General features: G+C 41.3%; 1 protein-coding gene across 1 annotated transcript in view; it reads left to right on the top strand.

Moving 5' to 3' along the window:
* The first annotated feature begins 652 nt into the window (after positions 1-652).
* KCNK2 (potassium two pore domain channel subfamily K member 2) overlaps positions 653-14,509 on the top strand; it is a 76,672-nt gene continuing 62,815 nt past the window's right edge. Inside the window, exons 1-3 of the mRNA XM_030446877.1 lie at positions 653-1,483; positions 1,833-1,842; positions 2,260-2,570. Of these exons, the coding sequence (XP_030302737.1) occupies positions 653-1,483; positions 1,833-1,842; positions 2,260-2,570 (1,152 nt within the window). The remainder of the gene's footprint in view (positions 1,484-1,832; positions 1,843-2,259; positions 2,571-14,509) is intronic.

Here is a 14,509-nt window from a genome sequence, read left to right on the forward strand (position 1 = left end):
GCGTTGCTCTCCCCACCCCTTCCCTCGCCAGCGGGGGCGCGGAAGGGGCGCGGAGGGGCGGGGGGGATGACCCGCATCGCGGGTGCCCGCCGCCCCACAAAAGGCATCGCCGGGCTCGGGCTGCCTCTCACGCCCCGCGCACCGGAGCGCGCACGGGCACAGGCAGGCACGCACACGGGCGCACAGGGACACACGCACACTCACACGCTGACACACACTCACTCACGGTCACTGGCAGTCAGTCACACACACGCCGCGATGTGCGATGCGCGATGCGCGGCGTGAGGCACCTCGCACACCCCGGGGCTGGGGGGAGCCCGGCGGTATCCGCGCTGCCAGCCCGCCCGCCCCTGCCGCTCCCTCTCCTCCAGACCCATCCATCAGCCTCTTCCTCTCGGTCTGCTCCTTCCTTTCTTTTCTTTCTTTCTCTCTCTCTCCTTTTTTTTTTTTTTTTTTTTTTTTTTTTTTTAATTTTCTCTAACTGTATCTACCCAAGCCCTGAAAAAATGCCTGCCCGTGGAGTGAGGAGAGGGCACCGGGTCGGTAAATAAGAAGTGAGTACGAGCACAATGGCGTGCCTCCCCGCTCCCAGCCCTGCGGATGCTGCATGCCCCCCTGCTTCCTCCCTCCCGGGTTCGGGAGGGACCCCGGGATGATCCCCACGCCGCGGCGGCCCGGGTCCCCTTTGTACCTTGCCTGTCTGCCTTCCCTTCCTGCCCTTCCCGGCCCCACTCTAGCCGCGCCGCTCCCCGGCCCCGCCGCCGGCTGCCTCGCCCCCCTGTGCCGCTCCCCGATCCGGACCATCCCCACCGGCGGCGGCTCGGGGCTCCCCCGTCGCTGCCCTCAACACCGGAGCTGCGGGCATCCCCCGGCACACTGCACCGGCCGCGGGGAGGGGCCGGCGGCGGAGCTGCGGTGCCCGGTGCTTGCTCCTTTGTTCGCCGGCGGTGGCCGCGGCGGGTCGGAGCTGCCCCAGGCGGGCGGGCGGCGAGCTCGGCGGGGTCGGCCGGGAGGGGAGCGGCTCTGGCGGGGAGGAACGCGACCCCCGGCACCATCCCTGGGGGCTTCAAGGGTCGTGGAGGCCGCGGCGGGGAGGTCTCGCCATCCACCACGATGTGGAGCGCGGCCGAGCCCCGGGTGCCCGCAGGGCGGGGGTCGAGGAGGCGGCAGTGGGAGGCGTGACCGCAGCGAGGCTGGGGTGCCCGGGGTGCCTGGAGTGCCCCAGTCCTCCCGCGGCCCCGAGCCGGGGGGATGCCTCTCTGTCCTCCCGGCGCCGAGTTTATCTGAGCCCGATGGGTGCGCAGGAGGAGACCCCGCCGACTGCCACTGCCCCCCCAGCCGGGGACCTGTCGCACCTCCGCCGTCCGGAGGGAGACTTTCCTCTAGGTTTAGATCTGGGATTTTCCCACCGGCAGCTGGAAGCGATGTCGTGGACGTTCAAAATGCACTTGTAATTCAAAACAATTTAAATATAGCTTTTGCGGTCAGCTGCTGTGGCCATCTTCCCACAGGAGACCTTTACCTGCACTTGATGTGGCACATTTTTTTTTAGTGCTGGGATAGTTGCTGGTAGTCACATGAGTTAACACGCTCAGCTACTCTTATAACCCAGTGTGTTTTTGTAACTGTAAATAAAAATACATGTCTTAACAAATGGGTGACTTTTCCAGTAAGTTCACATATGTTTTACTGGTATTTTCTGAAAGGTGTAATCGATACACAGTTAACACTTCAAGACTGGTAGATGAGCAACATATAATTTTTATGGTTTTGTCTGGAGAGTTTGGAAGTGATCACATAACTGTTCTCGGAGAGCATTTGTTGAATCACAGGTCAAAATAGGTGAGAGAAAGAAAGATCTGTATTTTTTTTGTTGTCTCTGTAGTGCCCAGGTGAAACACAGCTGGAAAGCTGCTCAGCAGTGCTTAAGAGAGCAGTGGATGTAAAGAACCTTTGCAGCACAATATGATTTTATACTAACTGAAGTACAAAAGCATGGGGAAATCTGCATTTCTGAGATGATTTAATATCAGAAGGGGACAGACCCTTATAAAAGATTTTGCAGATGTGTATAGTGTGGGTAGAACTACACAGAGCAGTAGCTTTTTTGTAACATGGCATAGCATTTATGTGAAAAATGAAACATTTTAAAAATTCCTGTTGAAAACAACAGAATTGCTTTAATCTCTTGGCAAGAAATTCAGTTATTCAAATCTGAGGAGCACTGAAAATTAACTTATTCTTCTTCTGTTTTGCCAGTGGCGGCACCTGACTTGCTGGATCCCAAATCGGCCACTCAGAATTCCAAACCAAGATTATCATTTTCCACCAAGCCTACTGTGCTCTCTTCAAGGGAGGAAAGTGATTCAGCTATTAATGTTATGAAATGGAAGACCGTCTCAACAATTTTTCTGGTGGTAGTCGTGTATTTAATAATTGGAGCAACAGTATTTAAAGCCCTGGAGCAGCCTCATGAAACCTCCCAGAGAACCACCATTGTGATTCAGAAGCAGACGTTTGTATCTCAGCATTCTTGTGTGAATGCAACAGAGCTTGATGAACTGATTCAGGTAATCCATGCCAACCCCTTGTCACCATATCTTAGAGGAAGGCATTATATATGGCAGCACTGCTGTGCTAAAGGGGAAAAACAGTATTAGAAAGGCTCTGTATTGGCTGAGTGATGTAACAAGTGTTTAAGACCAGAAGTTGCAAAAGCACTTTCCTTCAGAGCCATGTGGTTGAAAAGCTGTTGCTATTTTTAGGTCCAGTATGCTTGGTAGACAGCCTTTGCACTGAAGCCTCCCATTATGCTAATTAAATGATTATTTATCAGCAATATATATAATTATAGTTCGCAAAGGAATTGATGTATTGATTGTGCCTTACAAGGTCTGTCAATATTTGAAATGCCTAATTCTGAGGAAGAAAATACACCATACATTGCCTTAAAGGACTTCTAATTTACTGTGATTGAGTCAAGCTAGATTTCCCTCCAGCTCTATGTTTCATTTTATTGATTTTTCTTTAAGTAGGGGAAAGTACCACGGGCTTATTATTTTGGTCTTAAATCTCAATTTTCTCTGCTTCTTAAAGGCACATCCACAACTGATTTATGTCGGTGTTTTCCTACTAACATGACTTTACCCTTGCAGGTCACTTGGCTCAGAATCATAGGAAATATTTATTTGTATTTTACTGAGAGCATTATGAGGCCCTTTCCAGTTTAAATCTCATGTTCCCATGTTTTTATGAATATCCAGTGGCATTACAGGGACTGTCAGTCCTGGATTTGATATAATGAAATGGGAGGCTGGAGTGAACAGCCAAGGGTTGGCAAGAAGTGATCTCATCATTAACAGTAGCCAAGGGGCCATCTGGGCCTGCAGAGCCTGAGGTGGGACACCAGAGAGCAGGAGAGGGTGGTGGGCATCCAGACACTGGCTAGCAGGAGCTTTGGAGCATGCCAGTTTCATGGGCAACAAAGCTTTCTGAAGGTGTTTTTTGACAGCACATCTGTTTGGGAGTTTAGAAGCTGATTTCACCTCTCTAGACCCTTGAGCATCAGCATGGACATCTGTGTTAAATGTAGATCTCTGGTGTACTGGGTTATTTTTATGGCACACTACTTCTGAATTTTAAAGGCAAACTGGGAAAATTTCTTGCATTTTGTGATTTCTCCCCTGCCTTGTTGGTAAAATGTGTTCCAAAATTGCCACCCTTTAAATGGCTATCAGGCTGTTAGTTCTACATCCATATGTCCTGGCTTAGGCATGCCTCAGGAAATACTGTTAATGTGAATTTTGATGTTGTGTAAAAACTATGTTTCAGTGGTTTTACTAGCAGAATGTAGGATAATCTTTCAGAGATATATACATGCACATTTTGATTAAAACAATCTCTTACAGGTAGCATAAATATCCTCATATGAAATTTTCAGCTCAGATCTTATACTCGCGAACATAAAAATAGAAATTTTGAAGAAATATTATCTTACATCGTCTATGAGATGGTACTTAGGGCAAAAACTCTTGGAACTTGTTCTAGGCTACTTAGCTATTCTAACATTTGTGAATCCCTGCCCAGAGGCACATATTGATAATAAAAAAATCTCTTCATCATCACCAATGCTCATTTGATGTTCTGTATAAAACAGTTTCCAGTACAACGATCAGAGCACAGATACCCATATTGGCATTAGCTTCTCTCTTCACTAGTCATTTTGGCATGGCCAAAAACCAACAGGCTTGTGAAGTCCCCGGGGTTTGTGTGTGACACAGCCTCCCACAGCACATGGGTGAGAAATGGTTGTGGGAAGGCTTTGCTCTGCTTGCTGTTGGGGTAAACGGAAAACTTCATTTCTCTTTGTTCCCTTCTGCTTCTCATTGAAGAGGAACACCACAATGTGGAGGTAGGAACATGCTGTTATACTCCTTTCAGAGGAGAACTCAGGCTTGGGGAGCTTGGCCTCACAAGTGCATGTGGGTGCCTTTCTTTATGCAGAATAAGTGATAATTAATTACATCAAGCTGTATGAGGGTCAGGAACTAAGCAAGGTGCCCAAAGTAATAGGAAATCAGTGGTAAAGTGGAATTTCAAATCCATTTTTCCAAGTCTAGCTAATACCCTAACAGCAGGGCCATATTTCTTCCCTACTTACTTTGTCACAGAAGCTAAATTACTGGAATATGTTTTTTCTGACTGCTATTCCAATGTAATGCAGTGTTTCTTCAGTTTTCATTGGATGTCTGTATGAATAAAAATAAATGGTATGTGTGAGGGAAAAGTATATGTTACACAAGAATTCACCGAAAACTATAAAACAGAAAATTAATGTGTACTAGTGTAGCAGGAAGCTGGAATGATTAGTGGGCCTGAAGAAAATTACAGATCTTACAGGCTGTAATGTCTTCTTTAATCAAGTATTTACCTTGAGTCAAACTATGGTGAAATTCATTATAAACTTTTCCTTTTGAATTTAGCATTCTGGGAATCCAAAAACTGGTTTGGCTTTAGTTCTTGCTAGTCATTGCTCTAGGTGCTTGTCATGCCAGTCTTTAGCAATTTTCACAACTCCTGCCATTTAATCCTCATTCTAAAGCGGGCCTGACTATACCAAGACTGCCAACTGACAGTATAATGTGGCTCAGTCAGGTAAGCAAATTAGGGAGACTAGTTTGAGAGCACAAATTCAGCTAAAAAAGGATAAAATTGTTCAAGTGGAATGCAAGTTCTGTTTGTTAGCACCCTGGTGTCATTGAGTCTCCATCACCTTTGCTAAAGTGTTCCTTTTGTCACAGAGCTGATTACAACACAATTGTGTGTTTCTGTAAATGCACACAGGACAGAGAATTTTCCTGTCTTCTCCATCCTTATTTTATCTTGCCAATCACTAAAAATCTTCATGGCACAACAAAACATACTGTTGCAAGCTTGTCAGCACACACAGCTTTATTCCCTGGGTTTTGGATTCCCAAAACTAGGTATTTGCACACTGATTGCATGGCCCGTCTGGGTGCACAGTGAGAATTATACTTTTATAGGCTTCATATATTTTTATGTACATGTGAAACATGAGACAATGGAGAGCTGCTATGCAGTGTAGAAAATGTGGGAAGTTAATGAACTAGAGCGTTCTGATGGTGACAGCCACGTAGCCTCGGCTGCTACAGAAAAATGACCTGGGTTTTCCACATAACTTTTCAGCCCAGTCAACCAACATTGTATGTGTGTTGACAAAGAGGTGGTCTTCATGACCTTCTCTGCCTCTGACTCTCATGGTCCAGTGTTGCAAATCTCTTTCAGTCCAAGCCACTTGTTGCCTTACTGTAATGAAATATACTTGCAATGAACAGCAGCAGTGTGTGACTCAGACCTGCCGCCAGGTACATCATTTTTTTTTTGATGTTTTGTGAGTAGCCTTATTTCAAACCATACTTCAAATGTGCAAAAGGCTTGCAGGATATACCTGTACATCCAAGAGACCATTTCTGCTAGGCAATTTCAGCTCTCTTTGCTGTAGCCTGAAGCCAGTATTAACATGGTGGTACACCCACATCTACAACTAAAGAAATATCCCAGGAGGGAAGCTTGTAAGGGAAGCACTACATGGTTGAGTACAATCAGGATACAATAGACCAGCAAGTTGTGCATGGTCTAATGTTAAATTTTGGTGGTTTTTTTTTTTTGTTTGTTTGTTTTGTTTTTTTTTTTTAATTTTCTATTGGAAGGTCTTGAAAAGATCTCATTTATGGAAAGAAAACAGTGGTTTGTTTAAGGTTATATATGATTTCTAAAACATTATGAAGATGTAGAAAGGAATGTGGCCAGACACTTTGGATGGTGTTTTAATTTCTTTGTCCATGGTTGCTTTCAACTTGGTCCTGTCATGCAATGCAAAGTAGCTTCCAGGTGACAGAACAAAAGAGGAAATGCAGTTCAGACAGTGTGGATTTACCTACATGCGACAAAATATATAAACCTGATCTTCAATTATACTAGAGATTTTTTACATGTTTCATGGAAGAGGTTTTTCTCCTGCCACTGAGTCTTTTGTGGGCAAAAGCTGATAAAAACCTGGGAGTAATTTAGCTATACACATGCAAATTACAATAAGCATTAAAGAATGAACAATTTCTCTCATTCGAGAATGTGTATCTCTAATTATTTGAATCTAATTCTAGTTCTTCTTTAGTATGTTGCCCGTTCTCTATAATAACCTTGCTTCTAAACATTTTAGAAGGTTGGAGGCAGTTTCCAAACTCAGATGCACAAAATGTATTGCCAAGCACCTAGAAATATTTCCTGCTGTATTTATGCACCTGTGCATAGTAACAAATGTAAAGAGACCTTAGGTTAGGTTGCTGATGCTTAGGTTGCATACATGTCCTTCTCCAGTGCTGCACAGCCTCAGATACATGTATGTACCTTCTGACAGGTCTTGGGGTTAAGAGTTTATCTCTGGGGACAGGTGAGCCTGACTGCAAATGATTTCCAACAACTTTGCAAAACTGTCACTAGTGTGGTTTCAAACAACTTACTCCTTTATAAGAGGGAAATAAAGTTGTTTTCTGCTCCTCAGAATTCATGTTGTTTCTAGGAGTTAAGGATGTGACCACTGTTGTTGATGTCTTAGCAATGAGAAACAAATATTTTATACTCTTGCCAAAGAGAAAGCTGATTAAAAAAGAGGGAAGAGCTTTCTATGTAAATATCACCTCATTAAGTGTTGCTCAGCAGTTATTTGTTTTAGTATTGACCTTTATAAACCAAAATGGAAAAAAAATTCCTTTTAATCCCTAATCATGAAGTTGGTTAATGAATTATTTTTTGCATACAAAAAGGGAAATAAGAGAAATTTCAGCTATATCATTTTAAATACCTAGAGTGTCCCAATAAGCTGATGTGAATTATTTTGTTAATGAATTAGTTTTCAAGTAAAGGTACAGTGAAACTTCATAAAATAATGTACTCACTTCTGGTCCTTTAGCAGAAACATCCTTCAAATATATTTATTCTGAAAACTCCAGCAAGTGGAAAAAACAGTAACCACACCAAACAGCACAATCTTTTAATGTGTTTCAAATGGAAATTTCTGTCTTAAAACCCCTTAATTTCAAAGTATGAACACGTTTTTTAGGGTTGTGCACCAAGCTGTTTCAAAAATAAAGGACTCCTGTAGAGTTTCACATTCATCTCCTTTCTGAAAGAAATTCATGAAAAATGAATGCTCACAAAAATGTGCTTGTTTAAAAAACAAAACAAAACAATTAAAAAAGAATTAATGAACCACCAGCATTAGTTTAACTGATCTTCATCCATCAGGTTGATCTCTTTGGGTTCTGCATGGGCTTGTGGTTAAGATGAGGACAGCAGCTCTCCACGATGGGGCCCACAGTCAGGTTGCATGCCTATTTTCATTGTAACATTTGCATCAGCTGCATTCTCCCTTTTCTTTCCATTCATCTCTCAGACTGTGAATGAGACCAAAATGTGTTTTCTTTTTATTTCCCCTGAGGAAAAATGTGAGTTTTTTGTTTTTTTTTTTCTTTTCTCTCTTGAGGAAAGCTTGACACTGTAATGAATGACATAGGAGCAATGTTTCTTTCATCAAACTGGCATCACCACAATGCCATCATGGCTTCTTATGTGTTTAATTTCTTTTAAAAATACTTTACTTTAAAACGTTTGTTTTCTGTGGCTTCATTTTTATTGTTCATTTGTACTTCTGCTGGCAGCTGATTTTGTGTCTTTTTCATAGGTTTTTTTACAACTTGCATTGTACCCCCAAGACACTAATTTTGTTACATCCTTAGTGACATCCTCTGATTACATACAAAACTGTTAAAATAGAAAAGTGTAAATCCTTCTTTCTCTTCCAGAGGTTAGAAAGCATTTGTCCTTGCTGTATCATTTTTGAGATAATAAATCACAGAGATGCAAACATCTTTTTTTCCAACAAATCTCTATTTTATTTAGAAAAATCTGAATTTATTACCTAAGCCTATTAAGCTTAATAAAATTTTATTAATTTATTAATTATTTGAATCTCAACATTTGCAGACATTCTCAGTCCTTTGAGCTGTTGCTTTGGCATCCTCAAAGCAGGAGCTTTTTGAGTGATTTTAAATGTACCAGTTTAAACCCTAAATATTCCTAAATATCTCCCTTTTGAAATTCCTTTCAGCCTCTCAAAAAGGAAGCAGGAAACATCCCATGCCTGGGATGCAGCAGGCGTTTATGCTTTGTAAAGCTTAAAGCCTTGAAAAGATTGATAGGCCAGCATAAAAGGAATAGATGCTGCAGCATATTTTATTTATCTGAGGATCCAAAATACCATTGCATCATTTTTTTTAATATACTGTCTTGCATGTCAGACATGAAGCTTGGGACAACTTGGAAATACCAGTAGCAGAGCTGGCTGGTGGTGTTTTCAGTGCAACATGAATTGAATGACCTTTGAAGTAGTTAAAACACGTAGCTCAGGGATGGTAGTTTGTGTTGGTACCTTCTGGGTATGTCCATCCTCAGTAAAATGCCTGCCCATCAAAGCAGTCAAGCTTATTATTCTTAACTTTAATATACAGGTAGTCCTAACTGGTGTGGTAATTTCTTGTTTCTTTTCCTCTCTCTGAGTCTGTAAATCTACTTTTCACAATTTTTGCTTTCTGCTTCACTCCTCTCAGGAATAAACGATCAGATGCTGTTATCTCCCTCCACAGTAAACCCCACAGAATTCTACTTGTATCCCCACATCAGAGGAATATGTATTAAATAGAAGACCTCTGTGAAGGTCCTTTTACCATAACCTTACCCAGACCTGTCCTCCACACCTTCTGTGTGGAGTTTGAATGGGTTGCAGAACCCCCTGGGCTGTGTGCACTCCTTGCTTAGGGTTGCTCTGGTTCCTGCTGTCCTCTACAGGCAGATCCCCTCTTCTGGCTCTATACTTAACTCCTGAAGGGAGGGAATATTTTGCCAAACGTTCTGTTGCCTGGGAACATTCCTTTCAGTGATAGGACAACTCCATTTTCTGTAGTTGTTTTCTACACAGTTGTTAAGCCAAAAAGATTATTTTTAAAACACACAGTTTTTAAGCTTCATGAGCATAAGAGCAATACAGATTTTTGGGAGAAAAATAAAAGAATTTTAATTGCTATTGTCACTTCTTTGTTCAAGCAGGTTAATTTCTAATGGTGTTTGCTGCTTCTGGTGTTGAGGTTCTTAAAGGATACCATTTATTTCAGAAGAACAGTTTTATAGGACCTAGAACCTAGTTACTTTGAATATATCTAAATGACAGGTTTTGTCTTAGAAAGGGTGGCTGCTTTGACTCATTAGTAAGTCACTTTTGCTGAGCAGCTGTCTGCATAATTCTTCTAGTCTTTAATCTCAAGAAGCAAAGAGAAACCCTCTTCCCTGAATGTGTATGTATACAAATACACATATATGTATGCAGACGCATAAAATTTATGTACATAGTCTGTTTGTAACACATGTTTAGAAATAGAAATGTATTTCAGTATATTTCTACATATTTTTAGGCCAAGTAGTTATTGAACAGTGGGTGAAAAGAATTTTTCAATTCTTCAGTGTGTTGAATTCTGATCTCCAGTGCAGATTACAGTCATATGTTATACAAACTAAGATGAAAAACATGGAGTACAGAAATATAATACAAACATCATAGCAGTCTTTTTCAGCAGCAAGGCTCAAAAGCATGTGCTCTTGGAGGCTGGAGAGTTGTTTTCTAAGTGTTCAAAGCATCCTAGTGTGACTCTGAACAGAGAACTAGGATTTCTATTATTTGTAAAGCAAAGCTGAAATAAATAGGCAAGACTTATGCAGTACCTGGGCCATATGAGATTTGCCATTATACTGGAGAGTGAGAGAGCTCTCTCGTCAAATGGCCACAGGAAAGCACAGGAAGAAATCCAGGCTGAGAAATTAGTTTCCTAAAATTTTGAGATTTATCTGACTTTTTGCTTGTTAATTGAGCATCAGGAAGCCCAAGCATGCTGGGTAATTGAAGACTGCATGCTCTGTATTTTATGAGAAGCATAATTTGAAGTGCTTCTATTTTAATCTTTGGATAGAAGAGCTGAGAGTAATGAAGTGTGGTGTTACATCATTTCATAAAGTGAAGTGACTAGAAGGTGGTACAAAAGTGTCTACTAAAGAGCCTGGTGTAAAGCAAGGAGATGACTATTAGGGCGACTGGCTTGACACAAATTAATTTCTGTCCAATCCCTGTGTGAGACAGTGGTAGAGTACCAGAGCCTGGAGCCTTCACAGTTTGTAACCCCTCTGTATTGCTCCTGTGGTTCTGCAGACCCCTGCTCTCTGCATGTAGCTCTACTGCCATTTGTCAGCAACCTCAGCCATTACAGGCTGAGAGATTTGGGGTTGTGCAGACTGGATCAGAAAGGGCTCTGGGGGGACCTTACAGCACCTGCAGGGGCTACAGGAAAGCTGAGGAGGGACATTATATAATGGCTTTCAAAATGGCTTTTAAAACCTTTTTATAATGGTTTTAAACTGAAAGAAGGAAGATTTAGGTTAGACATTAGGAAGAAATTCTTTAGTGTGAGCGTGGTGAGACCCTGAAACAGGTTGTTGCCCAGTGGAGTTGTGGATGCTCTGTCCCTGGAATTGTTCAGGGCCAGGTTGGATGGGGCCTTGAGCAACCTGCTCTGGTGGAAAGTGTCTGTGCCCATGCAGGGGTTAGAAGTAAGTGATCTTTAAGGTCCCTTCCAACTCAAACCATTCTATGATTCCGTGATCTCCATTGACTCCTTGCAGGGCTAAAGGCCCAAATGTTTAAAACCTTGACCTAGGAGAAGACCTTGTGTTTTGTTTTCCCAAAAGGATGGTGCTTTTTGAAAGGCTGTTTTATACATCTTATTTTGCTGTCAAAAAGTCGCAAAATTCAGTGCCCTAGTCTGCAGAGGTGGCTTGGCATAGCCTGTACAGAGAGATCTCTGTGAACACAGAGATACAATAATACGAAACTGTGTAGGAAGTGCTTTTAAATTATATAGGAAGTGAAAAGCTGAGGTTAAATTAAAATGAGACTTTGTATAGTCACTGTCCTTTCCCAGTGTTCTGGTTTCAAGAGAAAAGATACAGCCTGAATGCACTGCTTACATGTGTATAGAGCTCAGGTCCTGTTTTGGAAATTAAGGCAAGTCATAACTGGCCTATCCATTTGGGGCTCAAGCATCTCTGCCTCTTTTCTCTGTTGCTGTTCTGAAGTTGATTCCCAAATTCAGATGAAGAGCCTGGTAGTTTGCATTGAGTACCAGTTAGGACTTGTTATCAGATGCAACTCAAGACTGTCCTGAGATAAAGTACACAGGTAGCCTAAGAATCCTTAAAACCTAAAAAATGGGAATTAAGTACCTGAAATTCTTAGATATTTGAAAATTCTATCTTAGCTCTTTTTATGGTCATAAAAAGTCCACATTTTCACCATTATAAAGACATTATCAAAAGAGCATATAGTGAAAAACCTGTTGCTTTTCCTGTAATCATTATTTGTAAAATCATTGCATACAGAAATCTTCATGATCCTGTTTCAGGATTTTAAATGCACAAAGTTACTACTGCTATTGTATAAATTTGGATAAAATGAAGAGCTCAGATGACAGAAAGTTATGAAGGAAGAAAAGAAGGGAATGCCAGACTGGTGACAAATGCAGTGGTTGTTTGCTTTAGTAGTAAGACAACAGTCAAGAAAAAAGGCTGAAGACCAGGAGTAAAGTGGCAAAGAAAACTGAATCTAACAGCACTAACAATGAATAGCATGTTACCTGAACACTGAGGGCAAGATTCTGTCCTCAGTGAAGTTGGTGAAAACCAGCATTATGAGCCTGTGCTTTTATTCCAAGCTAAGGAAATATTAATATCCAATATTCCAGTAACTGTGCCAGTGGATGTAGAGAAAGTCAGAAAGAAGATACTACCCTGAAATGTACAGATGTTAAGAGTTATGTATTATTTTCTTTAAATTGTGGTTGGGAATAGTCTTAGATTAAGATCTCCTGATGAGCACTGACTTTTCTTCTAGGAAGAAAAGATGTTCTCTGATTGAATGATCTGAAAATGCAGCTACCCCTCCCAAAAAAGCTGCAGGCAGCATTCAAACCCTTAATGAGATAGCAGTGTTGACTTCAGTAAAACAAAAACCCTATCTGTCATCCTTGTTAGGAAGGAAGACTCTTATAGAAGACTCCCGAGAGATGTAATGCAGCAACTTTTTTAGTATTTAGGGCTGACTCCTCCCAGACATGGAAACAGGGCAGGAGAAAGCATAATAGATTGTATCTGGAAACTTAATAACCCAGTGATGAACAAAGCATCATCTGTCCCTTTATGACTAAGCCTATGTTTAAAACAATCAATAAGTCAGATTAGTAAAGGTGCAAAGAAAGTCAGTGGCAATAAAAAATATACAATATTCAGCAGATCTCTTTCAATAGGTAAATATATTATTTAATAAGAAAGAATCTTTAATATGGAAAAAAAGAGGCTGTTGATGGATCTATAAGGTCATTAATTTCTTGAAGGAGACCTATAAGAAATTGCTATTCAGGTGTTGCTAATAAAATGAGACCTTATAAAATTAATTTCAAGCACATAAAAACTTCAAAAGGGAAATACTTCTAATGAGCCATAAATAAATCACAGAACTAACTGACAGAGAATGACTTAGCTCCCAATATACAAATGTATCCCAAAAGCAGTTAGATAAATTAATTCTAAAATGATCCACCCAAATCAATCTGAACACTATGATGCAGTTCATCCTCCTACTCAGAAAGTCCCTGAGTGTCAGAAGCTAGGAGAATATATGAAGAGAAAGCATCTCTTGCCTACCAGCCCTGGTTCATTTCCTGATTAGTAGCTGCCTAAGTTCAGTGGCATAATAATAGTGGCTGATTGTCTTATATAGCCATCTGCTGTATTTTCTATGTCTGACCCAGCAGAGCAGTTTTGCCTTAAATTATATATTTTTTTCTGGAAGTCTGCAGGTACAGTACTGTGCAGTTAGGAAATGCCTAGACTGGTGGGTCTTCAAACAGCTGAGTCTGACACACCTGTCATAGAAAAGACATTGAGGTAGCATGGCTTGAAAAATGTGCAGTGATGACAGAAAGCTCTGAAAACATTTTACATTTGGATCTTTATAAAACTTGGTGTTGCTAGACTGCTTACAAGTGTGTTTCTATGGGTAGTGCATTCATCCAGTATAATAAACTCTAATAAAACATGAGTGGTCCCATAAAATTCTATTGATCCAGATTCTATTGATCTATTCTTTACCATATGATGTCCTTGCTGGAGAGTATGTTCCCATCTGCAGGTACAAGGACTTGTGATGAAAGTTCTTGTTTCACTGAAATTAAGCAGCACTCAAAACGTGTCCTGTAGGCTTCATAATGCAGCACACTGGGGTTTTTTATGAGTCAAAGGGATATCTCTGTGGTGTAAATTATAAAATCAATATGAGTGGGGGTTTCACGTGCTGCTTAGCATGATGTGTCCCTTCCTACAGGAATGGAAACACCACTCAGTATCAGCCCTGCTGTATTTACTGTTGCCAGTATGTGATGTAGAAGATTTATTCCTCCAACCCAAGGGAAAGTTAAACTCCTCCCTTTCACCCATCCTTCCTCCTTCCTCAGTAGGACTGAAAATTCCACATTTTTGATGTCTCCTTTTCCACTGTTTTTTATAACAAGTTTAACCAGTTGCAGATATAGTAGATACAGCATTGTAAAATCTGAATAAAGACACCCCAGATGGCTTTCTGGCCATAACCTTGGATGCTGAAAATGGCTTAGTGTGGCAACAACATCCCTGTGGCTGCAGAGATGCAGCTGTGGACTTTAAAATGGCTACTTTGTGCATCTGAGTTTTGAAGATGAACATAAATTGAGGTTCCATCATGAAAAACCAATGGATTTTGTCATTTCTGTATGGATGAACTGATTTCCATGGGCATTAT

Source organism: Calypte anna, chromosome 3 (genome assembly GCF_003957555.1).
Source record: "Calypte anna isolate BGI_N300 chromosome 3, bCalAnn1_v1.p, whole genome shotgun sequence".
Classification (NCBI taxonomy): Eukaryota; Metazoa; Chordata; class Aves; order Apodiformes; family Trochilidae; genus Calypte; species Calypte anna.